The sequence below is a fragment of the Budorcas taxicolor genome, chromosome 3 (assembly GCF_023091745.1).
Source record: "Budorcas taxicolor isolate Tak-1 chromosome 3, Takin1.1, whole genome shotgun sequence".
NCBI classification, from domain to species: Eukaryota; Metazoa; Chordata; class Mammalia; order Artiodactyla; family Bovidae; genus Budorcas; species Budorcas taxicolor.
In genome coordinates, this window is record NC_068912.1 from 19,129,108 (window position 1) to 19,155,192 (window position 26,085).

Here is a 26,085-nt window from a genome sequence, read left to right on the forward strand (position 1 = left end):
GGAAACCCTTTGGTTTTCTCTAAATTCCTTCTGAAGTGCTTTGAGGACCAAACAGGCCAATTTCAGGACCAAAAGAAAAAAGAAAAAAAAGGAGATTCTTAAACAGGTTTTAATAATGTCAACTACAGCCGAAACTGAACGCTAGACCGACTGCCACGCACGCTAAGAGGGGGTCAATTTCCAGTTCAACCAAAGGTTCGTAATGCCCTGGAGCTAAAAAGCCAAACAGCACCACCACCCCCTTCACTGCGGCGGGTAGTGAACTCGGCTTCTCCGAGAACAACCCGTAGGCCGGGCGGTGGGTGAGAGGGAGACCCCCGCAGGCCTTGGAACCCTCCCAATTTACCTCTTAGAGTCTAACCTGAAACCAAGTCTGACGCCTTTGTGTCAGGTGCCCCGCCCTACAATATCATCTAGAAAATAATTCCTAGACCTGTAGTTTACAGACGAGGAGCTTACAATCTGGTTCTGGGCCAGCGCGCCCCACCCGCAGGATGACTGGATTCTTTGATTTCCACACTTACTCGCTAAAAGCAAACCCGAGAGGAAGGGCACGAAAATATTCGAGAGCATTTGAGTAGGAAGAGTTGACAATATCTTTCTCTCTGGGGGCGGGTGGAGGCCTGGAGCGAGGCTACTCCGCAGAGCGAGAGAAGGGTGTGTGCGCTGCGCCCGGGGTGTGAGTGTGGCCGGGCGGGTCGGGGGGAGAGGGAGGCGGGCAGGAAGAGCAGGGAGGGGAAGAGGTGGGGTGAGCCGAGGCCCGGACACCCGCCCAGGCTCCTCCTGCCTCCCCCCGCCCCCCCAGCCCCACGTACTAAGGCGCCCCGCCCGCGGCGCTGTGCTCACTGGCCGCGCGTCCCCGCCAGCCGAGCGTCCCCGCTGCGCCTCCCGCCAAGGTGAGTCCTGCCCGCCGGTCCCGGGCCGTCCCCGGCCCCACAGCCCGCGCCCGGGGAAATCGCCACGCCGGCGGCTCCCCCTCGCCAGGCGGTCTTCACCGGGCGTCCCAGGTGTGGCGGTGGGACGATGGTGGTGGTCGGGCGTCGGCTGGGCATGCGGGGGTATCCTCTCCCCGAGCTCTGGGCCACACCCCAGCTGCGCGAGCACCTCCCCTGTCCCTCCCCGGCGCGACCCCCCCAGACCCCCAGAGGAGGGAGCACTTGGCCTTTACGAGTGCTTCGGTGTCGGTGCCCCGGGGTCTGCTCTGCGCTACCTTTCGGTATATCTTTCTTTACACCCTTCCTGCTTTTCGACTGGTCTCCGCAGTTACCCGAATCCCTGTTTCTGGCCCCCTGTCCTGGCCGGCTTGTTTCTGTGTGGGCTCCGGCTGCAGGCTGACTTCTGTCCAGATGTTCGTAGCCTCCTAGCTGGACGGCCCGTGCAGACTCGGAGAGGGCTGGCGGGTTCTCTCCCTAAAGGACACCCCTCTGTCCCTCTCCTCGAAGCTTCAAGGTTGGGCTTCCTGTTATTTGTCTGCTAGACGAGAGGTTTCTCTCTACCAGCGGAGGGAAGAAGGCTCTATTTGTTTTCCTTATAAAACAGTTTTGCTGAGGGGGTAGGGGGAAGCCACCACCTTCAGCCACCACTGAAGTGGGTTTTGTACTGAAAGGGTTCCCTTCTTGCTATTTTAGTGGATCTATACAGAGATAGAGGAAGAGCAAGTTTAATGAAGGATCTAACACCCCAGATTAACCTGGCCCAGTAAAATGAGCTGTTGGTACCTGGACACAATTTGAGCCTGGCAAAGGACTGGTGCTTCGCCCTCAGACCTGTATACCGCACTCTCCAGCCTCGGGCGGTCTCCGCCTAACTGAAACCCGGAATCTGCCTTGTTGGGCGAGGGTGGAGGGGCCAGCAGAGCAGCTAGCCCTGTGCCAGGCACCACGGGGCCCTGGTCCAGACTCTGGAATACGTTAAGCCCACCCGCTTCCCTCCCTTGAGGTTTCTGCAGGGCGTGGTTAGCACAAAGGGCTCCCGGATTCTCCTAGTGGAAGCCTGTGACTCAGTTGTGAGACCATGTGGGTGTGGCCTGGATGGTTCCAGACTCTCTGCAGATGGTTCAGACAGAACACTCCCTGAAGGAAAAGGGGAACTGTGCCATTTTAGAGGGCATTTTCCAAGAGGAAATGAGTCACACCCGGACAGGCCGGCCATCTGAAGGAGAGGTTTCTTGACTGAACTGTGGTTGAGGACAAGTTAGATTGGTAGGGTCATGGCGTTTCAGCTGCTGGGTTATCGGCCTGGATTCCCACTGGCAGGCTGCCTCAGCTTTATTTGGGAGGTAACGCTTCCCGTTGAGAGGTTTGCAGTTACTGCAGATTCCTTTTCCCCTACAGCATGAGTTTCAAACTGCAGCAGTGGACTTATAACCTGCCCTTCAGGTGAGGCCAGGCCCACGGAAACACCCTGTCACTGATCTTTGCCTCCAGCATATTTCATCAAATTGCAAAAGGTGATGCCAGGCATTAGGGCAGGAATGAGTTCACAATTCATCTGAAATTTCTTCCTCAGCCCTGCCCCCACAGACTCCTGACTGGTTTCTGTTTAATCATCTCTTCCAAGTGGGGTATTCCTCCCTTGACAGCCAGAAGCTACTTTCTTCACTGTGGTCCTTGATCCACCATTTGGAGATTCTTATTTTGTTTCTTCAGATTCTCCTAATGGTCTTCTGGGCATAAAGCACTCTGATTTCTAGGCGATGCTCTTCCCTGGCTTTTCCTGCATACAACATCAAATGGCCCCCTTGCCTCCCATATCTGGCACCTGGCCATCCTCTCCAGCAGCTACTCTCCAGTGAGGTCAGGCCTTGGGCTGGGTGGAGCTGAGAATGAGTGCCTCTTTGCTTTCCATGGACAGCTCCAACCCTGTGACTTTTTTAGAGCACTACCCACTTGGTATGGCCTTGATCCAGTCCAGTCTTTTAAAGCTGAAGGAAACAATGGAATCCTTTCAGAGATATAAAGTGTAGATTAGCACTCAGACTGCTAGGAAAGCTGATCTTTTTAGAGTCTTAAGGTTCTCATTTTTCTGAGACTCAACAATTTAGGAATCTCACATCGAAAGCAAAAAGAATGATTTTTAACGATTTTCAGTACTTCCTAGCCCTTTATTAAATAACTACCACCTAATCCAACAATGGATTTAATAGCTGTTGTCACAGTGGCTGTTGTTTGCCAGTTCTGGCTGATACCTGACAGCTCTTCATGGAGAATTGGATGTACTTTGTTAGGGTAGGAAGGCCTCAGAGTTCTTCCTATAGGATTGTATCTGGAACTCTTATTTTGCTGCTCATTTTCTTAATGGGAAAATTTTATGTTTGGTGAAAGGTGGGAGAGACAGCCTGGATTAGATCCATTGCCTCAACTCACTTTTTCTGAATTCCCTTTAGGGATTAAATTCAAGAATGCCTTCGGGGTTCAATTCCCAATCCCACTCCCCTTCCCTCACCCCCCTTTTTTTTCTTTTTAAAAGCACCAAAAAGAAGGACACCTAAAACACGTTTTAGATAACATGTTTGTTTTTACTAACATTCTGCTAATTGTTTTTTGGGTGGGCTGTAAGAAAACTAGGGTATGGACAAGATACAGAAGAGATCAGACTTCTTGCTCTTTAGAAATCTCCTTTTTGAAATTATGGCCTGGATCTGGGCATCGGTCCAGAGCAAACATTTGATATTGCTTAGGAGCAGACACTTTTCTAAGGAGGACCCCTACTTCCCTGCTACTCCCAGAAGGATCAAAATTTATGTTATTGTCAAGTTCCTTCTTACTGATTCACTGAGCAGACTCTGAAGGCAGGGTGTTGGCTTCTAAGACCCTGCTCCTGGAGCCCACAGTTTAGTGGAGAAAGACACAGAAGCACAGTTAACTAGATTTCAGGACATATTTTAAAATAGTATGACCTTAGCTGGTGAACTCCCCAAAGTCAAGCACCATGGGGGTGGGGGCTGTGGAGAGGGGGCCCACACGAGCCTAGTCATGCAAAGTAGGTACTCAGTGTAGATACAGCAAAAATTGAATTCCCACCACTGTAATTAAATTTGTAGAGCCCAGAATTTTTTTTTCTGAAGAGACAGTTACACAAAGAAACATATGTGAGCATCCACTCTTCAGACCTGTATAGGAGAAACACAGACATCACAATAAAATGATTTCAGTAAACACGTGAGTGACCAACAATGAGGTAGTTAGAGCTTGTGGAGCTCACAGTGAGAAAGCAATCAAGAGGGATAAACCAAAACTAGAGAAAAAGTGTTGGGTGACCAGACCTGTTTAGCAGGACACACCATTTTCTCCTACACTATGGAATGTACGCTACTGTTCATTCATTGACTGCCCCTTTCCAGGCCCTTCCCAGGCCCTTCGCAGCCCTCACCTCCTGCTCTGCCCCAGTGGCCAGGGTTTCAGCCCAGGGTAATCACACCTGCACCTCAGCTCCAGCCAAGGAAACTGTTTGATTCATTCATTCGCTCATTAGCAACACTATACCACTATTTAGTGGTTTCCAGACAGAACAGACTGATGCGACTGAGCGGTAGCCCTTACCCTATAAGAACTTAAATCGAGGATGGAGAGGCAGATAAATGATGAAATGGCAGTAGGTTGTCTGGGGAACAGAGAGGATGCCGCTGCCTCTCAGCCCAAGGCCATCCAGTAGAAGTGTTTCCGAGCCAGAAGCTAGAGTACCACCCCTACCTGGGGGTGGAGCTCGTTGGGTGGCTGGAGAATGGGATGCAGTGGGGCGGAGGCAGTGGTGGAAACCCAGATTCAAGTTCCTGAACTGCTGCTTTAGCAACCAATCCATCTGCCCAGCCCGGGTGAGCCACACCCAAGATGGGAGGGCCTGGCGGGCTGGCTCAGTAGGGCTACCACCACACTCTGGAAGAACTGGAGGATCCATCCATTAGCCAAGAGAATAATGTGCATCACATCTTCCCCTTTTCCTTCATCTTACTCTAAAATCAGCGTGCTGGCTTCACCTTCAAAACCGAATGACTTGCTCCTAGCCCTGGTCCATGCCCTCAGGAGCCCTGGTTACTGATGAGAGAGTGGTCATCTCTGATTTTCAAACCTATTTCTGCTTCCACAACCTTAGATCTCCCGAGTATCCCCTGTTCTGCATTCTTATTGCAGAAGGTCTGCTGAACAAACGGGCTCCTCAGGTGACTCAAGTGGTAAAGAATCCACCTACCAATGCAGGAGAGGCAAGTTCAGTCCCTGGGTGGCGAAGATCCCCTGGAGAAGGAAATGGCAACCCACTGCAGTATTCTTGCCTTGGACACAGAGCTTGGCAGACTACAGTCTATAGGGTCGCAAAGAGTTGGACGTGACTTATCTACTGAGTACAAGCACTAGGCAACAAACTGGGAGTCTGTGCTGGCTGCTGTGGCCACAGCCCACGTGCTAAGTAAACAGCAGAGGGGGATCCAATGGGGGCAGAAAAGCTCCCACAGTTCATAGTAAGCACAAACCATCCCTGGCTGGGTTTGGAGTGTCCTGAGACCTGAGTGCTCACTCCAGGAAGGAGGGCCTCACTCTCTTGAAGAAGGTATTCAAGGGTAGCCAGGACTTCCTCAGCTTACAGCCTGTATTTCTTAGAAGTTCCTGAAGTAGCTTGTTTCCTGTCTTAGGGGTCCTTTTCATGCTGGATTCCCTTTCTTACTTCTCTGGCTTTGCAGCGCATTTTCCTTCTGTTCTACCCTGGGAAGAAAGTGAACGAGGTGTCCCACAGCCAGATCAGCTTCTGAGATCTTTGGGCATTGACTGTGAAGTGCTCTGGCCGTAGAGCTTGTGCACAGGTATTTTTAAACCTCTGTGGTGGCTGACTCCTTTCCAGAGATATTTCCTGAGAACTGAAGTGGGATGCCAGTCTTCTCCCAAAGGTGACTCACTGAGCTCAGTGCTCTTGTTATCTCTTATGTTGCTGGACTTGCAGAGCCAATCCAGGCGAGGCTGACTCCCTCCAAGCCACTGCCATGTGAAGCCAGATACTGGCTGTGTCAGGAGAGAGGAGAAAGGATGTGAGTCCTCTGGAATTCATCCCCCAGTGGACCTTGAATTTGCTGCTCTCTCCATGAGAAGTCTTCCAGATGAATCACGCCAGATTCTGGCTTATAGTATTCTCTAGAGTAGCACATTCTTTGGCATGCTGATTCCTGTACTTTTCTGGGGATTAAGGGGTAGGACTTTCAACTCAAAGTGTAATTGCTCAATCCTCGTGTTCACCAGCTCCACCCTCTCCTCGGTAAAAGATAGCATTTAGGGATCTCTGTTGAGTACGCATATGTCGGCAACAGGAACCAGAATGAATGCATGTCTCCAGTTCCTACTGAGACTCTTCCGGAGGAGATGCCAGCCTCCCCTTCAACCACTGCTCTAAACCACAGGTCCCTATCCTCTGGGACTGTGGACCAGTACCTCCTGTCAGATCAGCGGTGGCATTAGATTAGAAATAAAGTGCACAATAAATGTAATGCTCTTGAATCATCCTGAAACCATCCCCCATCCCCTTCCCCATCTGTGGAAAAACGGTCTTCCACAAAACCAGCCCCTGGTGCCAAAAAGTTTGGGGACTGCTGCTGCTGCTAAGTCGCTTCAGTCATGTCCGACTCTGTGCAACCCCATAGACGGCAGCCCACCAGGTTCCCCCGTCCCTGGGATTCTCCAGGCAAGAAGACTGGAGTGGGTTGCCACTGCCTTCTACTCTAAACCAATTCCTAACTTTTTTTTTTTTTTGAGTGGTATATTAGTCTCGATTCAATTTCATCTATTTCCGATCCAGTAGTGATTTTAGTTGGTGTAAGCCAAAGCTACTCTGTTCTTGCTGAAGCATGCCTTCCAGTTAAGCAAAATTCACTGGGCTCCTCTTAAGTACCAGGCATTGGGCCTTGACGAGACAAATGCCCCAGATTATTTTACCTGAATATAATGATCTGATAAACCCTTCCCTTTCTTTTAAGCTATTCACAATGAAAATTCCCACTGCACCTCAGACTGTGAGAGTAGCTCTTCTGTCTAGTGCTGCCAAAAATATGTCAGGTCCCCAAAGTGATTACTATACACCGTTACTTGTTCCTTCTCAAGGCTTTGGTAGCTTGTGTTTGGTATTTGGTAGCTTGTATTTGTATTTCTCAAGGCTTTGGTAGCTTGTAACTCATGTAGTAACAAAGATGCAAATGACCTTGTTATAATCAGTAACAAGTTCAGAACTTTGGTAAAGAATACAAGGATTCCCCCAGCCATCCACTGGTTAGGGTTCCTCACTTTCACTGAAGTGGCCTGGGTTCAATCCCTGGCCGGGGAGCACAGATCCCACAAGCCATGCTGTGTGGCCAAAAAAAAAAAAAAAAGTGCTCAGGAGATGAAATTCATTAAGCAGATTTCTGAAACCTAGAATGAGACCAAGCAAGGTCTAGTGAAGCTTGGAAGGTTGAAGTTCTTTTATTAATGACGCTTGACTGTGGCTGTTGGTATTCAGCAGTGTTCACATGGAAAAGTCCCATTTACCAGTTCCCGCCACCACCACCACCAAGAGAAGTGGTGAAACAGCTGTTCTCTCAGTAGGTGCTTTGTCAGTTAAACAAAGGGGCACTGATCTTGCTTTTCCAAATGATCAGAGTTTTTATTCTTCATTATGCAAACTTAGCAGGCAACTAGATAAAACCCCTCATTCAGAGCACCAATACCTGAAGTGCCTGTTTCCATCAGCAGGAGGAAGGCCCCAAACCTGGGGTGAATTGGAAAATGATTGAATGGCTGAGCTCTTCCAGTCATTCTCAAAAGACTGGTAATTCATGTCACTTAATGTAGCCTTGGGGCAACTAAGCCGTGTGGGTCTACAGCTACTGAGCTTGTGTGCTCTAGAGCCTGCCTCCAGCAACTAAGACCCAGTACAACCAAATAAATAAATGAATAAAATTTTTTAGAGTTCATGTATATTGTTTCTTTCCATCCTTTAATAGGTTTCAACAGACTTCACCAAAATGCCGTCTCAAATGGAACACGCCATGGAAACCATGATGTTCACATTTCACAAATTTGCAGGTGATAAAGGTTACTTAACAAAAGAAGACCTCAGAGTACTCATGGAAAAGGAGTTCCCTGGATTTTTGGAAGTAAGTGTTGAAAGGCTCAGAAAGAATCAGTTATAATGCTTCTGGGCCCTATTTCCTTTTCCTTCCTCTTTCTAGCCTTTCCCTGTGGAAGTCACTACTAGAAACGTGTTTTCATTCATTTAGTTATTAAACGTTGTTGAGTGCCTCCTGTTTGTAAGATACTATGGGAGGAAACAGACAGTAAAGAAGACATATATAGCCCCTGCTCTTAAGGAACTTACAGTTTGGAAATGAAATGAGACTACACACAAATCACAATACGAGGTGTTAGAAAGATTCCGTCTGGAGTCACTGTGTCCACTGAGACAGAGTTGCAGGAAAGAAGGTCTTTCACCAGAGTAGTCATGCAGGCTGCCTTGTTGCCCTCAGGTCCATAAACCTGGCACTGGAGGTGCCCCGTCCTGGTCACATCCACTTATGCCCCCTTCTTAAATTAAATCCCTTGAGATAAAGACTTTCAAACTTTTTTCCAGCACTACTCTAAACAAATGGTGTCAAGCGTCTGCTGAATGAGAGCCAAGCATCACTCCAGGAAAAACTGCCTTTCACGTTGATAAAGCTATGAGAACACAGGCGCACAGTCTGAGTTTATGCCTGCGCTACCAGATTGAAATGCAAACCCGTCCCTGCCTGCCACAACCAGAGTCACTTAAAGGGATCACTACTGTACTTGGTGTGGAACATTGCATCAGCCTGTGGCACCCCACTCCAGTACTCTTGCCTGGAAAATCCCATGGACAGAGGAGCCTGGTGGGCTGCAGTCCATGGGGTCGCTAAGAGTCAGACACGACTGAGCGACTTCACTTTCACTTTTCACTTTCATGTATTGGAGAAGGAAATGGCAACCCACTCCAGTGTTCTTGCCTGGAGGATCCGAGGGATGGGGAAGCCTGGTGGGCTGCTGTCTATGGGGTCACACAGAGTCGGACACGACTGAGGCGACTTAGCAGCAGCATAAAGGGTGAAGGGAAAGTGAAAGTGTTAGTCACTCAACTGTGTCCAGCCCTTTGTGACCTCATGGATTATAGCCTACCAGGCTCCTCTGTCCATGGAATTCTCCAGGTAAGAATACTGGAATGGTTGCCATGCCTGTCTCCAGGGGACGAATTTCCCCTGGAGGGATCTTCAGGATCTTCCTGACCCAGGGATCGAACCTGTAGCTCCTGCACTGCAGGCAGATTCTTTACCATCTGAACCCACTGGGGAGGAGATGGTAAAAGGCAGAGTCCTGCCCCTTGTCATCTGCATGGTAAACAGCACTAGTTAAGCCCCTGACTCCTGACTCAGTAAACATAAGGTTTTATAGAGTACGTGATGATTTATAGGTTATGAGTATCAGTCAGATAAACAGATGGAAATCATTTAACTTGTATCTTAGAGCTGCAGTTACCACAGTGCTATCCTAGAATGAGTTAGAGGACACTGGTGCTCTGCTTTCTTACAGTTCTCTGATACAAACCAGACCAGAACCCGAACTGACACTGGGAAGGTCGCTTCAGCTTTCTGTGCCTCAGTTCAGGCGCTCTAGAAAATGAGAGGCTGGACATGATTTTCTCCAAGACACTTTCACTTTCTGTGATCCTTCTAGGCAAGCATGAAATTCAAGGACAAAATGTGCTCATTGTAAACCTGCCCATCACGCAAAGAAGCTCTCAGTCTGCTTCTAAACACTCGTTAATTGTGTTGTTACATAAGTTAGAAGCCAGGATGACTATCACATGAGACAAAGACCCTTCCTAAAGGCCTTGTGGTTCGATAAAGTGTTCGACACAGTTCTGAACATGGCAGTACAATTTATTCTAAGCATGGGGTCATAATTCCAGGCACACCCACACTGGCTACATTGACAGAGCGTTTTGTTTCTAAACCTGATCCCTTATGTCATCCAAATTGCACTGCTTGTGACCGCAGCCAGGAAGCTGGGGTTGAGGCCAGAATTAACTGAAACCCACCAAAAGAGGGAGGGAGCTGCACAGACAGGTTATAGTTGACTGCTTAGGGCATGTTGGAAATGCTGCCGCTTACCTTAAAGGGTTTCTGAGCGCAGTTTATATAAACATCCACCACACTTGAGACAGTGTGTATCAGTTCCCTTACTCAAGTATGCAGTCAACAGGATTCATAAATGCTTTACCTGAGCCCTTAGTGGTTTTTTTTTTTTTTTTTTTTTTTTGGTTGTACCACATAGCATGTGGGATCGTATTTCCCTGAACAGGGATCAAACCCACCCTCCTGCATTGGAAGCACAGAGTCTTAACACTGGACCACCAGGAAAGTCCCCCTGAACCCATTAACACCTGTAAATGGCCATATTTACTTCCGGTTGATGGCATGGACCCTACAGGAGAAACTACACTTTCCCACTTCTAAGCATCAACACTATGAAAAGGAGTGATTAAACCAATCACCCATGAAAGCAAGGGAAAAGAAAAAACAACAGGGATCTTACCTGTTCGTTCCAGTTCCACGCATTTGTGCTAAGGCATTGAGAGTTGTGGGGAGTTTTATGACTGCATCACATGTTCTACTTTTGAAACACATCCAATGTAAAACATCCAGCAAAGAGGATGGTATGACATAGATTGGCCAACTCATTAAGAACAGAAGCAATTTTAGAGACACTCTAGTCCAGCCTCAATTCTTAGCTGTTACATGAAGGTCCACCAAGGTATGTGACTTACTCACCTGGCTAATATGATATTAAGTCACACTAGGTTGGCCTCAGCTGTGCCAAGAAAAGAGGACCAACTGCCCTTCCTCTTTAAATCTAACCCATCCCAGGGTATCGTTAGCATTGCTTCAAAATCCATAGGACAAAGATCTGAAATTTACTCCCCAAGTCATCTCATGAGGTCTTTCATAAGGAGTTTCTTTTTTAAGGACTTGACCATGCTATAAGGAATGAAAATTTGTTAAGAGATGTAAATTTAAAAACTGTGGTAACAGACTTCCCTGATGGCTCAGATGGTTAAGAGTCTGCCTGCAGTGCAAGAGACCCGGGTTCGATACCTGGGTCAGGAAGATCCCCTGGAGAAGAGAATGGCTGCCCACCCCAGTGTTCCTGCCTGGAGTATTCCATGGACAGAGAAGCCTGGCGGGCTGCAATCCATGGCATTGGGAAGAGTCGATCACAGCTAAGCAACTAACACTTAACTCCATGGTCCATACCTTCAAAATAATTTGTATGGCAGAGGACACAATATTGTAAAGCAATTATCCTCCAATTAAAAAAAAAAGAAAAAAAATTGTGGTAACAGTTGGACTGTGAGTAAAGCAGGTCAGATTTTAAGTGGACTGAAAATTCAGAGTCATGGATCTCCCTTCTCTGGCGCTGTATCTCCTCTTTCTCCTCTTTCTAGAAATAGACTGTTTCTAGTCCCTGAGTTACATAAGAATGCCATGGAAACCTCTTTCCTAGCCTGCAATAAATATGAATTTTCTGAAATGCTCTCTCAAAGCAGAGAAGTACATTTAGAAGACCTCCAAATATCACCGTGATCTAAAGCAAGAATTCAAGTAATGAGATTATACATATAGTAGTCAGCAGAACAAATCAAAGAAGCTCGTCACTGCACCACTGACTGATGGTTCTTGCTTCTGTTCTTTTTTTCAGAATCAAAAAGACCCTCTGGCCGTGGACAAAATAATGAAGGACCTGGACCAGTGTCGAGATGGCAAAGTGGGCTTCCAGAGCTTCTTTTCGCTAATCGCTGGGCTCACCATCGCATGCAATGACTATTTTGTAGTACACATGAAGCAGAAGGGGAAGAAGTAGGCAGCACTGAGTAATTACTCCCACCCTGATAAGAATTCTCATAAAGGGTCACTTAAGGAATCTGCCCCACAGCTTCCCCTGTATAAGGATTTCTGAGCAGATGGGACCCATAGAAAATGTACAAATAAAATCCAACTCCATTTTGAGAAGCAGAGAAAGAAAAGTCAATTAAAGCCAGATAAGCTTTTGATTTTTATATTGCTTGCATCATCTTGCTCTCAATAAACAAACTCCTTTTTTAGTTCTGAATTGCAGACAGAATGCTTATTCCTTCTTCAGAAATGCTTTTTCCTACATGTCCTTGAGCATCTGGCATGAGGCAGAGCTCTTTCCACAGCATCTGCAAGGTGAGAAAGCATTCTCCACTCAGGCTTGCAGTCTAACTTCTCAGATTGACCTGCCTTGTAGCTGTGTCTAGCTGAAGGACAAAACCTTCAAGGATTAAAAGAACGCACTTCAGGAATATATTCCAACTTTATAATTTCTGAGCATAGTCCTGCCCAGTTAAATCAGTGCCTTTCCAACCAGCACCCTGTATGCCTGAAATATCTTTAGTCCATTTTTCATAGCAACGTTTCAGCAAACTAGGGTAAAAATAAGTCCCTAAGACAACTAATTAAAATCAGAGACAAGTGTGATAACTCAGGAACAATATCGCATTAACATTTTTTGAGTTGTCATGAGATGCCATGATTGTATTGTGATGTCAAGAATTAATGTGGCCATGATTTATATAATAGGTGTTTTGTTGAAATTGATATGCCAGTGCTTATGTCTTGATAAACAGCAAAGTATTTCTCCTAATCCTTTCTGTGTCTGTTACAAGCTTCAGCAGAGATGCATTCCATAGGTATTATTAAATAGCTATATTATTAATAATATAATATAATATTCTTTATGGAAAGATGAGGTATGAATTGGCACATGAAATTGTACCAATTAAATAGTTCAATTGACATAATTCTGGGAAAAAGTTCAATGTAAGGTCATCCACTGTCACCAGGAAAAGCATGTAAAAGGGAACAGGAGAGTCCAAAACTATCTTTGGTGAAAGGATATCTGTAATAAAATCAAGGTCAAAGGTCAAATTCCATCATTTTATTTTGTCTCAGCCAATAAATGAACAAGATAAGACAATAGATAGCTTTGCAGCTACAGAGTTATGTCAGCAGGTTTACAAAGAGGGATTTACTATAAGATATTAAATGGAAGAGAGGAGTTGGCTAGCTAAGGAACTGATCCCAGGAGTGATTCCCAAATCCGTGCCATAGATCGGGGCCACCCAGGGAGCTGCTTAGCTCAGGAAGCTGCCTGCTGAGCTGGGAAGCCCTTGCTAAAGCTAGCTGCTCCAGAACCACACAACCATGGCTCCACACTGCCACATATGGCTCTTTCCACATGTGACATGGTTCCCACATCCAAGTCTCAAAGAAGGGGATCTAATTAGCAGAACCTCAATTCCATCAAAACCCAAACTGCAAGGGAATCTGGGAAATAAAGCTTTATATTTTCCAACCTCTACACACTAGGAGTTGGCATGCGAGTCCACTACATCTGCCGCAGAGACAATTCTTCATTCTAAGAGAAGTCTTCCAATCTGTAGTTTAAAGATACTTGCTCCATGGAAACCACTGAGAGCTACAGGGAATAGAGAAGCACCCTGGCCCTTCCCGGTAAAGCAAACTCTCCATGAGAATGTGATCAGCCTGGATTTACCCTTTTAGTGTATACCACTTGCCTCTGGGGGCAACTGTTTACTGGGCATTATCAAACTGGTGTTCAGTTTGCAAATGGGCAGGTTTAGCACAGAGATATGGGCTTAGATGTCCCCAAGTCTATAGCAAGCTTTCACACTCTAAGCCTCTTTACCTGAAAAGAGAACTATGCCAGCAGAGAGGGCTCTGGGGCTGGGAGAGGAGGTATCATTCATCTTCACAGTGGATTTGTAGGTTCAAAAAAAATCTCTAAAGCAATGCATTATTCCCAGAAGATGGCCTCAGAAACTCTGGCATTCAGAACAGTGCCAGGAAATCATCTGGGTCACTATATTTGGGGTGTGCGTTTATGAGGGGAGGACTGGAAGGGAAAAGGGACAGTAACAGTTTTCCTCACTTTAGCCCCACTACTCAAAGCACTTAGTAGGGAGCTAGAACAGGGAAAATTTTAAGGCTATTCATGGTTTGAAATCCTAAATGGCTCTCCATGCCAACAAAAACACAGGGCTCTCACAATCTGACCTGCTGAAACAGCTATCCAGGTTTTCGGGGCCACAGCCTAATGGCTCCCAGAGGCAAAGCTGCAATTGTGCCAACAGCCATCAAAAGGAACTATCTGGAAAATTCCCCTCATTCCGCCACACAGCAAAGCTGTAAAAGCAGATCCCGCCCCTCTCCACACCCAGTTGTGAAGGAAGAATGGATAGCAGTACAGAAAGCCAGTTTCAAACATGCTGCAGAGCTGACCCTGAAAACACCTCATGTTGTCTCTTAGCCCCTGATCATGAGCCAATTACCTGTGATTTCATACTTTTCTGCTCATCTCAGTGGGAGACCAAGGGCAAGTATATAAACCTCTCTCTCAATTTGGCCAATCTGAAAGTGATTGTTCCAGTACCTTCTCTGGCTCTTTAACCACAGAGGAATAGTTGTGAATAGAAATGTAGTCATTTGGCAAATATTCACGAGGGCTACTATATGAACGACACCAGGCAATGTTCTGTGGTAGATACAAACAAGCAGCATGGCCTGCTCAGGGAGATTATAATCCTGTGAAAGTAAACAGAGAAAACAGACAAAAAGTTAAAGATTGGCAAAGGTGAGATGTGATGGACACCCTTGGTCACTTTTGGCAAGAATGTAATTTATACAAATTCTAGAAGAGGCAAAAGTTGGCAGAAGGCCCCAGGATCCTCTGATGTGTTTTCTTAGATCCAATATTTCTATTCTTAAGCATTTCTCATAACAAAGTAATCAAAGATAGTGACAAAAATTCATATGCAAAGGTATAAAATGCAGCATTCTTTACTTAAAACCCCAACATAACCTCCACATCCAGCAATACAGTTTTGGTTAAATAAGTATAGATGTACACAGAATATACGACTCAGGAAAACCATGACTGAAGAACACTAAATAAGTCAGAGAATTGCCTATGTAAAGTATAGCAGATGGTAAAACTGGTTTATAATGGGTTTCTTCCCTTTTTAATATATGTCTGCCAGCACACACTCACAGAAAAAGACCAAAGGAAATATACCCACCTGTGTTTTCATTTCCAAGGTAGGAGTTACTGGCTAGGGAAATTGTTGTCTCCACAAAGAAGTTTATGAGGTTATTTTAACTTTCCTCTCTATACCCTGCTACGTTATCTACATTTTCTACAACAATTCTACTTTTATAATCTGGGAAACAAAATTCTAAATAATATTTTTGAAAAGAGCATGTGTATTTATTGAAGGTTTACCATGAGTCAAGATGTGTATGAGATACTTCTCAAGCATTATCTTACTTAGCCCTCTTAATAACCCTGTTAAGGTATTAGATAGCCATTTTACAGATGGAAAAACCGAGACTCAAGCAACTCCCTCAGAGTCCCACAGTAAGTTACAATGTCAAGATTTGAATTTAGATATTGTCCTTCTTTCTTCCTTCTTTCCTTCCTTCCTCTACCTTCCTTTTTATTCTGCAGCTGTATCAAGGTGCTGTTTCAGTAAATTAAATATCACACGTTATAATATTCAAAGGAGTAAGAGATCATTGTGGGCTCAGCAAGATTAGTCAGAGAAGGTTTTGTATAAGAGGTAGGATCTTATCTGGCCTTCAAAGACTAGAAGAAATTTGGATAATAGCATTCTTACTACAACCCAGGCTCTGTTCTAGTGCTTTATAAATATTAACTCATTGTGATCCCTAGGTCGGGAAGATCCTCTGGATAAGGAAATGGCGACCCACTTCAATATTCTTGCCTGGGAAATCCCATGGACAGAGGAACCTCGTGGGCTACAGTCCATGGGGTTGCAAAGAGCCAGACATGACCAAGCACACACACACACACACACACACACCCCTCCCAGCTTATGAGGCAGGTGCTATTACTTTACAGGTGGTTTGACCAGGATAGCAAACTGAGAAGTGGTCGGGACAGAATTTGAATCTAGGCCACCTAAGGGTTAAGCCACTCCTTCTGTTGCATCTCCACACACGGCAGTGATAGCACGAAGAAACATCCACACACCTGGGAGGCCATGCATAGTCCAGCAGGCCTAGAATGGAGTGTGTCGCACGAGAAAGTGCACATAGGTAGCGCCAGAAAGGCAGGGAGTGAGAGGTGAATAACTGGGAAATGCTAAATGATATGAGAAGTGTGGTGGATGAGATCACTGGATGAAAAACCACAAATCTAGGGTCTCGGTTATGTCTACTCCTTTGGGAGACAGAGATGAGCCTCTCGTTTAAAAGGAGGTAATCAGCAGAAAATGTGTTCTTAAGAATGCTCCACTTTCCTCCAGCTCTCACATTCCAGTCACATTCCAGTTTACAAAAGATAAAGCAGGGTGGGGACTCTTATTTATCTTTCTCTAGCTCTGAGAACCGAGGAGGAAGGAAAAAAATTGAGCTCTGGCATGTCATGCCAAAACCAAGAGTGTGAGTGAGTGAGTGTTGTGTGCTTATTCGTGTCTGATTCTTTGCAACCCCATGGACTGTAGCCCACCAGGCTCCTCTGTTCATCGGATTATCCAGGCAAGAATACTGGAGTGGGTTACCATTTCCTTCTGCAGGGGATCTTGCCAACCCAGAGATCAAACCTACATTTCCTATCTATGTCTCCTGCACTGGCAGGAGTATTATCGGGTTTTGTTTGTTTGTTTACTACTGAGCCACCTGGGAAGCCAAAACTAAGAGAGAGAGATGATCAAGATGATGGAGTCATAAGGTCTGGGTGAGAAAGCCACCTGCACAGAACATGAAGTCACCTTGTTTCCCACCCAAACTCCCATTTATCTGAAAAACGGTATGTTCACTCTGACTGCAGCTATCCAGTATTTTTTTAGGGCAAAGTCTGGAAGAGGTTATGTGAAAGTAAAAATAGCCTGTTATTCTTAAAGTTTTAACATTTTTACATCATCCTTTCAATAAGATTGACCAAAAAGTGGAAAAATAATATCAATTAACTCTCCGGACACAGAACTTGTACTGCTCAATGTAAAAATCCTATCTGTCACATTATGCACAGCAGCTAATCAATGACTAGCCCTTGCACTGTGGGTTCTTCCTGCCAAAGTTCAGCCTGTTCCTTTCAAGCTCTTCTAGGCACATCCATCAAGGCTCTGATGAGCATTAATAGCACTTAGCCTCAAGCCTGTTTTTCTAGGAGGAGGAGGGAGATGATTCAGCTTTGGTCTCTGCAGGGAGGACTCTATTCTGCCCTACCCCATCCTGGATGAGTCAGCGCACAGAGACCAGTTTCTTGACCTTCTTACAAATTTTACAAATATTCAAATTTCCTTTCAACGATGTGACTTAAAGCACTTCAGGAAATAGTAAATGACAAAGAAAATGTGGTCACTGGCCTACAGCGTTTACAGACTGGTGGGGCAAGCCCTGTTCCTATCACAGCGACAAGACAGTGTGTGTGTGCTGTGTGCTTAGTCCCTCAGCCATGTCCGACTGTTTGCGACCCTCTGGACTGTAGCCCACCAGGCTCCTCTGTCCATGGGGTTTTCCAGGCAGGAACACTGGAGTCAGGGACCGAACCTATGTCTCTTGTGTCTCCTGCACTGCAGGCGGATTTGGTAGTTAGCTCTGAGGGCTAGGGGTGTCATGGAGGAAGCACTCTGGCCAGAAACGACGGAGAGGAAGATCCGTTTGAGGCAAGGAAGGCTGGGAAGAGCAGAGAAGAGCACACAGAAAATGAGGAAAAGGCAAGAAGGAACAGTGAGAAGCCTGGCAGGGCTGCGACCTGGGACGGGAGTGCTGTCAGACGGAGCAGGGCATGGACCTCCTCACCGCTAATGGGGTTGGGGGTCGCTGGTAGGATTGATCAAGGTATGAGAGCAAGGGAGTGGTATTTCCGCACAATCGATGTGGCGCAAATGCCAGATGTGGGAGAGACCAGAGGCCTGCTGATTAACAGTCTGCTGCTCACTGGACTGTCATGAAAACCTGAGGAAGATCTCAATGTGCTGATGTGGAATGGTCTCCAAGACACAGTATTAGAGTAAAAAAGTACAGAACAATGGGCGTCTGTCTGTCTATATGTCTATTAAATGACCATTTGTGGGGAAATAACCAGGGAGAATATATGCATACAACTACTTAAATATGCAAAAAACATATCCAAAAAGAATATACAGGAAACTGATGAAACTGGATGCTTTGCAGAAAGAACAGGATGGCTGGGGGAACAGGAACTGGGAAGGAGAATATTTATGTGCTCTTTTGCATCATTAGAACTTGAGTCCATGTAGAGATACAAAGAATTAATAAAATTCTCTGCTTTTAAAAAATATTTCAAAGAATTTTCCTATCTTTAGTAAACCTGTATTGTTCTAATAATCAAAGCTTAATATTATTTTTTTAAGCTGTTAAGTGCATATTGTAATAATCAGAGTAAGATTTGTTAAAGAGTAGGGCTAGTATACTTGAGGCAAGAATGTAAGAATGAGGTGGATGCACATAGATAGAAGGACATCAAAATCGAGTATTGGAATTGAAGAAGAGTTTATTCTTCAAAAGCCACTCTTCACATTGTATACATACAATGAACAGCAGGTAATTAGGATTCATTAAGGAGCCCATCGTGGCTCAGATGGTGAAGAATCTGCCCACAATGCGGGGAGACCCCAGTTTGATCCCTGGGTGGGGGAGATCCCATGGAGGAAATGGCTACCCAACCCAATATTCTTGCCTGAAAAATTCCATGGACAGAGGAGCCCAACGGGTATGTCCATGGCATTGCAAAGAGTCAGACACAACTGACTGACTAATACTTTCACTTTTCACTTTCAAGGAGCCCCTTAACCTGTGCTTCCTCACGCTATGGCCAGGGATTTTGGGTGAAGGTAAATGACAAAGTTTCTTCAGGTTATAGCTATAGGGACTTTCCTAGTGGCCCAGTGGTTAGCACTCCATGATTCCACTGCAGGGAACACAAGTTTGATACCTGGTTGGGGAACTAAGATCCCACAGGCCACACAGCCTGGTCAAAAAATTGTAATATGTCATAGCTTAAGTAGGGAGCACTATTCTGGAGTGCCCACTTCACTTAATGGTGTCATTTAAATTTTTTAAATGTTTAAACAGAGCATCATTATAAAACACAAAACTTCTAAGAAAATTTCCTTCTACAGGGTGTTCCTTTGGCTACCCCTTTTGGATACCGTCCCAACACAAACACACACACACACACACACACACACACACACACAGGTGTTCACTTTCCTCTGCTATGACCAGCACTTTGGAGGACCTGCTTGAGAAATCTATGTTGAGCATCCAGGCTCACCCCAAGTAATACAAACACCTCCACATGGCAATCTTTCAGATGTTTACACCCCTTCTGTCATTAGACCTTCAGCATTTGCCCTGACCCTCTAGGCTCATCAATCTCCCATCTCCACCATGTCTGACTTCTTTGTTTATGCTCTTATTTATGGCCTGCTCCAGCTTTAGGACTGGGGCAAACCCACCCTCTCCATGATAACAACTCTGACTTCCTTCCTTAACACAGATTCTCCCTAATCTATGTTTTCTCAGACCACCTTATAAAATCTAGAACCTTCTACATGACTGCAGCTTCCTAGGGAGCACCACCCCCTCCGGGCATTCTCAGATGGCAGATTAAGGGGCCAGAACACACACACACAAAGTCTTTCTATGGACACCTTATTTTCAACAAAGGAGGCAAGAATATACAATGGAGAAAAGACAATCTCTTTAACAAGTGGTGCTGGGAAAACTGGTCAACCACTTGTAAAAGAATGAAACTAGATCACTTTCTAACACCATACACAGAAATAAACTCAAAATGGATTAAAGATCTAAATGTAAGACCAGAAACTATAAAACTCCTAGAGGAGAACATAGGCAAAACACTCTCCGACATAAATCACAGCAGGATCCTCTATGACCCACCTCCCAGAATTCTGGAAATAAAAGCAAAAATAAACAAATGGGACCTAATTAAAACTAAAAGCTTTTGCACAACAAAGGAAACTGTAAGCAAGGTGAAAAGACAGCCTTCAGAATGGGAGAAAATAATAGCAACTGACAAACAACTAATCTCTAAAATATACAAGCAACTCCTGCAGCTCAATTCCAGAAAAATAAATGACCCAATCAAAAAGTGGGCCAAAGAACTAAATAGACATTTCTCCAAAAAAGACACACAGATGGCTAACAAACACATGAAAAGATGCTCAACATCACTCATTATCAGAGAAATGCAAATCAAGACCACAATGAGGTACCATTTCGCCAGTCAGAATGGCTGTGACCCAAAAGTTTACAAGCAATAAATGCTGGAGAGGGTGTGGAGAAAAGGGAACCCTCTTACACTGTTGGTGGGAATGCAAATTAGTACAGCCACTATGGAGAACAGTGTGGAGATTCCTTAAAAAAAGCTGGAAATAGAACTGCCTTATGACCCAGCAATCCCACTGCTGGGCATACACACCGAGGAAACCAGAAGTGAAAGAGACACGTGTACCCCAATGTTCATTGCAGCACTATTTATAATAGCCAGGATACGGAAGCAACCTAGATGTCCATCAGCAGATGAATGGATAAGAAAGCTGTGGTACATATACACAATGGAGTATTACTCAGCCATTAAAAAGAATACATTTGAATCAGTTCTAATGAGGTGGATGAAACTGGAGCCGATTATACAGAGTGAAGTAAGCCAGAAAGAAAAACACCAATACAGTATACTCACGCATATATAAGGAATTTAGAAAGACGGTAACGATAACCCTATATGCAAGACAGCAAAAGAGACACAGATAAATAGAACAGTTTTTTGGACTCTGTGGGAGAGGGAGAGGGTGGGATGATTTGGGAGAATGGCATTGAAACATGTATAATATCATATAAGAAACGAGTCGCCAGTCTATGTTCAATGCAGGATACAGGATGCTTGGGGCTGGTGCACTGGGATGACCCAGAGAGATGGTACAGGGAGGGAGCGGAGAGGGGGGTTCAGGATGGGGAACATGTGTATACCCGTGGTGGATTCATGTTGATGTATGGCAAAACCAATACAGTATTGTAAAGTAAAATAAAGTAAAATTAAAAAAATAATATAAAAAAAATGTAACAGGACTCAGGACTTCCCTGGTGGTCCAGGGTTAACAATCTGCCTTCCAGTGCAGAGGACAAGGGTTCAATCCCTGGTCGGGATACTAAGGTCTTCTCTACAATGAAGAACCTGTGCTCCATAGCTAAGACCTGACACAGCCAAATAAATTTAAAAAAAAATGCAACAGAACTCAATGACTGATTAAAATGGACAGAAAATAGAAGTATTAGATGCACCTTCAAAATCTATGCAAGCTTAACCCGTTGGGCCTGGGGGCTAGGGGTTAAGCTTGCATAAAGAAGCCCGGTTACAACAAATCATTATACAGAAGCATTTGTCTAAACCACATCCTTACTTGGACCTGGCATTAGCCCATCGGCTTTGCACATTTCATGCTGGGATCTGTCAGCAACACGGGCTCAGATGTGTGACCTTGGCCACTCCTATGCCTTCAACTTACACTTCATCAACCATGTTTTGTCTTCTTATCCCTCCTTCACTGGCCTCCAACTCTCAGTCTGGTTCTGCCTTTTCATCACTGACTACTCATCATAGTGGGAACAGCAAGAGGAAGGGTCAAAGGAACTGCTTAAGCAGACAGCAGATTGAGCAGTCCATTGACAACACCCCAGAAGCCTGGGGGAGGGGCTTGCAAAGGCTGTGATGAGAACGCTTGGGAGGTACTTGATACAGTACTTATTTTGGGAGCTCTGGAGTCAAGTAGAACTGAACTCAAATCCTGCCTGTTATAGTCTGTTATAACTTACTGTCTGCCTGTTATAACTTATTGATAAGAATAGGTACCACCTATTGCCCAATTTCCACTGGCCAGGCATTCTGCTGAGCTCTTAAAATGCTTTGTCTCACTTAATCCTCACAGCAACTCTTTGAGTAGAGTATTATTATTGTCCCCATATCACAGATGAGGAAACTGAGTGGCAGAGAAGTTAAGTAATTTATCCATGATCACACAACTTTTTAAGTGATAGAGGTGTGATTCATACCTAAGTCTGATACCAAAATTTATATCTCTAGTCAAATTAAGACAAGGAAGAAGTCAGAAAAACAGATCTGAGAATCAAGTCTAATTTCTATGTGTGCTCAGTCATGTCCGACTCTTTGTGGCCCCATGGACTGTAGCCTACCAAGCTCTTCTGTCCATGGAACTTTCCAGGCAAGAATACTGGAGTAGTTGCCACTTCCTACTCCAGGGGAGTTGACCAGATGGTCAACACTGAAATCAGATTGATTATATTCTTTGCAGCCCAAGATGGAGAAGCTCTATACAGTCAACAAAAACAAGACCAGGAGCTGACTGTGGCTCAGATTATTAACTCCTTATTGCCAAATTCAGACTTAAATTGAAAAGTAGGGAAAACCACTAGACCATTCAGGTACGATCTAAATCAAATCCCTTACGATTATACAGTAGAAGTGAGAAATAGATTTAAGGGACTAGATCTGATAGATAGAGAGCCTGAACTATGGATGGAGGTTCATGACATTGTACAGGAGACAGGGATCAAGACCATCCCCATGGAAAAAAAATGCAAAAAAGCAAAATGGCTGTCTGGGGACACCTTACGAATAGCTGTGAAAAGAAGAGATGTGAAAAGCAAAGGAAAAAAGGAAAGATGTAAGCATCTGAATGCAGAATTCCAAAGAATAGCAAGAGGAGAAAAGAAAGCCATCCTCAGCGATCAATTCAAAGAAATAGAGGAAAAGAACAGAATGGGAAAGACTAGAGATCTCTTCAAGAAAATTAGAGATACCAAGGGAACATAACATGCAAAGATGGGCTCGATAAAGGACACAAATGGTATGGACCTAACAGAAGGAGAAGATATTAAGAAGAGGTGGCAAGAATACACAGAAGAACTGTACTAAAAAAAGATCTTCATGACCTGGATAATCACGATGGTGTGATCACTCATCTAGAGCCAGACATCCTGGAATGTGAAGTCAAGTGGGCCTTAGAAAGCATCACTACGAACAAAGCTAGTAGAGGTGACGGAATTCCAGTTGAGCTATTTCAAATCCTGGAAGATGATGCTATGAAAGTGCTGAACTCAATATGCCAGCAAATTGAGAAAACTCAGCAATGGCCACAGGCCTGGACAAGGTCAGTTTTCATTCCAATCTCAAAGAAAGGCAATGCCAAAGAATGCTCGAACTACCGCACAATTGCACTCTTCTCAGTTCAGTTCAGTTCAGTTCAGTCGCTCAGTCATGTCCAACTCTCTGCGACCCCATGAATCGCAGCATGCTAGGCCTCCCTGTCCATCACCATCACCCGGAATTCACTCAGATTCATGTCCATCGAGTCCATGATGCCATCCAGCCATCTCATCCTCTGTCATCCCCTTCTCCTCCCGCCCCCAATCCCTCCCAGCATCAGAGTCTTTTCCAATGAGTCAACTCTTCGCATGAGGTGGCCAAAGTACTGGAGTTTCAGCTTTAGCATCATTCCTTCCAAAGAAATCCCAGAGCTGATCTCCTTTAGAATGGACTGGTTGGACCTCCTTGCAGTCCAAGGGACTCTCAAGAGTCTTCTCCAACACCACAGTTCAAAAGCATCAATTCTTTGGTGCTCAGCCTTCTTCACAGTCCAACTCTCACATCCATACATGACCACAGGAAAAACCAGAGCCTTGACTAGACGGACCTTTGTTGGCAAAGTAATGTCTCTGCTTTTGAACATGCTATCTAGGTTGGTCACAACTTTTCTTCCAAGGAGTAAGCGTCTCTTAATTTCATGACTGCAGTCACCATCTGCAGTGATTTTGGAGCCCAGAAAAACAAAGTCTGACACTGTTTCCACTGTTTCCCCATCTATTTCCCATGAAGTGTATGGATATGAGAGTTGGACTGTGAAGAAAGCTGAGTGCCGAAGAATTGATGCTTTTGAACTGTGGTGTTGGAGAAGACTCTTGAGAGTCCCTTGGACTGCAAGGAGATCCAACCAGTCCATTCTAAAGGAGATCAGCCCTGGGATTTCCCTGGAAGGAATGATGCTAAAGCTGAAGGTCCAGTACTTTGGCCACCTCATGCGAAGAATTGACTCATTGGAAAAGACTCTGATGCTGGGAGGGATTGGGGGCAGGAGGAGAAGGGGATGACCGAGGATGAGATGGCTGGATGGCATCACAGACTCGATGGACATGAGTCTGAGTGAACTCCGGGATACGGTGATGAACAGAGAGGCCTGGCGTGCTGGGATTCATGGGGTTGCAAAGAGTCGGACACAACTGAGCAACTGAACTGAGCTGAACTTATGGCACCAAATGCCATGATCTTCGTTTTCTGAATGTTGAGCTTTAACCAACTTTTTCACTCTCCTCTTTCACTTTCATCAAGAGGCTTTTTAGCGCCTCTTCACTTTCTGCCATAAGGGTGGTGTCATCTGCATATCTGAGGTTATTGATATTTCTCCCGGAAGTCTTGATTCCAGCCTGTGTTTCTTCCAGTCCAGCGTTTCTCATGATGTACTCTGCATATAAGTTAAATAAGCAGGGTGACAATATACAGCCTTGACGTACTCCTTTTCCTATTTGGAACCAGTCTGTTGTTCCATGTCCAGTTCTAACTGTTGCTTCCTGACCTGCATACAGATTTCTCAAGAGGCAGGTTAGGTGGTCTGGTATTCCCATCTCTTTCAGAATTTTCCACAGTTTATTTCTTCCACAGAAGAAATGGAGTAGCCATCATGGTCAACAAAAGAGTCTGAAATGCAGTACTTGGATGCAATCTCAAAAATGACAGAATGATCGCTGTTTGTCTCCAAGGCAAACCATTCAATATCACAGTTATCCAAGTCTATGCACCAATCAGTAACACTGAAGAAGCTGAAGTTGAACGGTTTTATGAAGACCTACAAGACCTTTTAGAACTAACACCCCAAAAAAAGATGTCCTTTTCATTATAGGGGACTGGAATGCCAAAGTAGGAAGTCAAGAAACACCTGGAGTAACAGGCAAATTTGGCCTTGGAATACAGAATGAAGCTGGGCAAAGACTAATAGGGTTTTGCCAAGAAAATGCACTGGTCATAGCAAACACCCTCTTCCAACAACACAAGAGAAGACTCTACACATGGACATCACCAGATGGTCAACACCAAAATCAGACTGATTATATTCTATGCACCCAAAGATGGAGAAGCTCTATACAGTCAACAAAAACAAGACCAGGAGCTGACTGTGGCTCAGATCATGAACTCCTTATTACCAAATTCAGACTTAAATTGAAGAAAGTAGGGAAAACCTCTAGACCATTCAGTTATGACCTAAATCAAATCCCTTATGATTATACAGTGGAAGTGAGAAATAGATTTAAGGGACTAGATCTGATAGATAGAGTGCCTGATGAACTATGGAATGAGGTTCATGACATTGTACAGGAGACCATCCCCATGGAAAAGAAATGCAAAAAAGCAAAATGGCTGTCTGGGGAAGCCTTACAAATAGCTGTGAAAAGAAGAGATGCAAAAAGCCAAGGAGAAAAGGAAAGATATAAGCATCTGAATGCAGAGTTCCAAAGAATAGCAAGAAGAGATAAGAAAGTCTTCTTCAGTGATCAATGCAAAGAACTAGAGGAAAAGAACAGAATGGGAAAGACTAGAGATCTCTTCAAGAAAATTAGAGATACCAAGGGAACATTTCATGCAAAGATGGGCTCGATAAAGGACACAAATGGTATGGACCTAACAAAAGGAGAAGATATTAAGAAGAGTGGCAAGAATACATGTAAGAACTGTACAAAAAGATCTTCAAGACCCAGATAATCACAATGGTGTGATCACTAATCTAGAGCCAGACATCTTGGAAAGTGAAGTCAAGTGGGCCTTAGAAAGCATCACTACGAACAAAGCTAGTGGAGGTGATGGAATTCCAGTTGAGCTATTT

General features: G+C 44.9%; 1 protein-coding gene across 1 annotated transcript; it reads left to right on the forward strand.

Moving 5' to 3' along the window:
• Window positions 1–769: 769 nt before the first annotated feature.
• S100A10 (S100 calcium binding protein A10) lies at window positions 770–12,134 on the forward strand. Its single transcript, XM_052637284.1, has 3 exons — window positions 770–896; window positions 7,958–8,110; window positions 11,724–12,134. Exons 2-3 carry the CDS (start codon window positions 7,979–7,981, stop codon window positions 11,883–11,885), a joined length of 294 nt encoding a protein of 97 aa, XP_052493244.1. The 5' UTR covers window positions 770–896; window positions 7,958–7,978; the 3' UTR covers window positions 11,886–12,134.
• The last annotated feature ends 13,951 nt before the right edge of the window (window positions 12,135–26,085 follow it).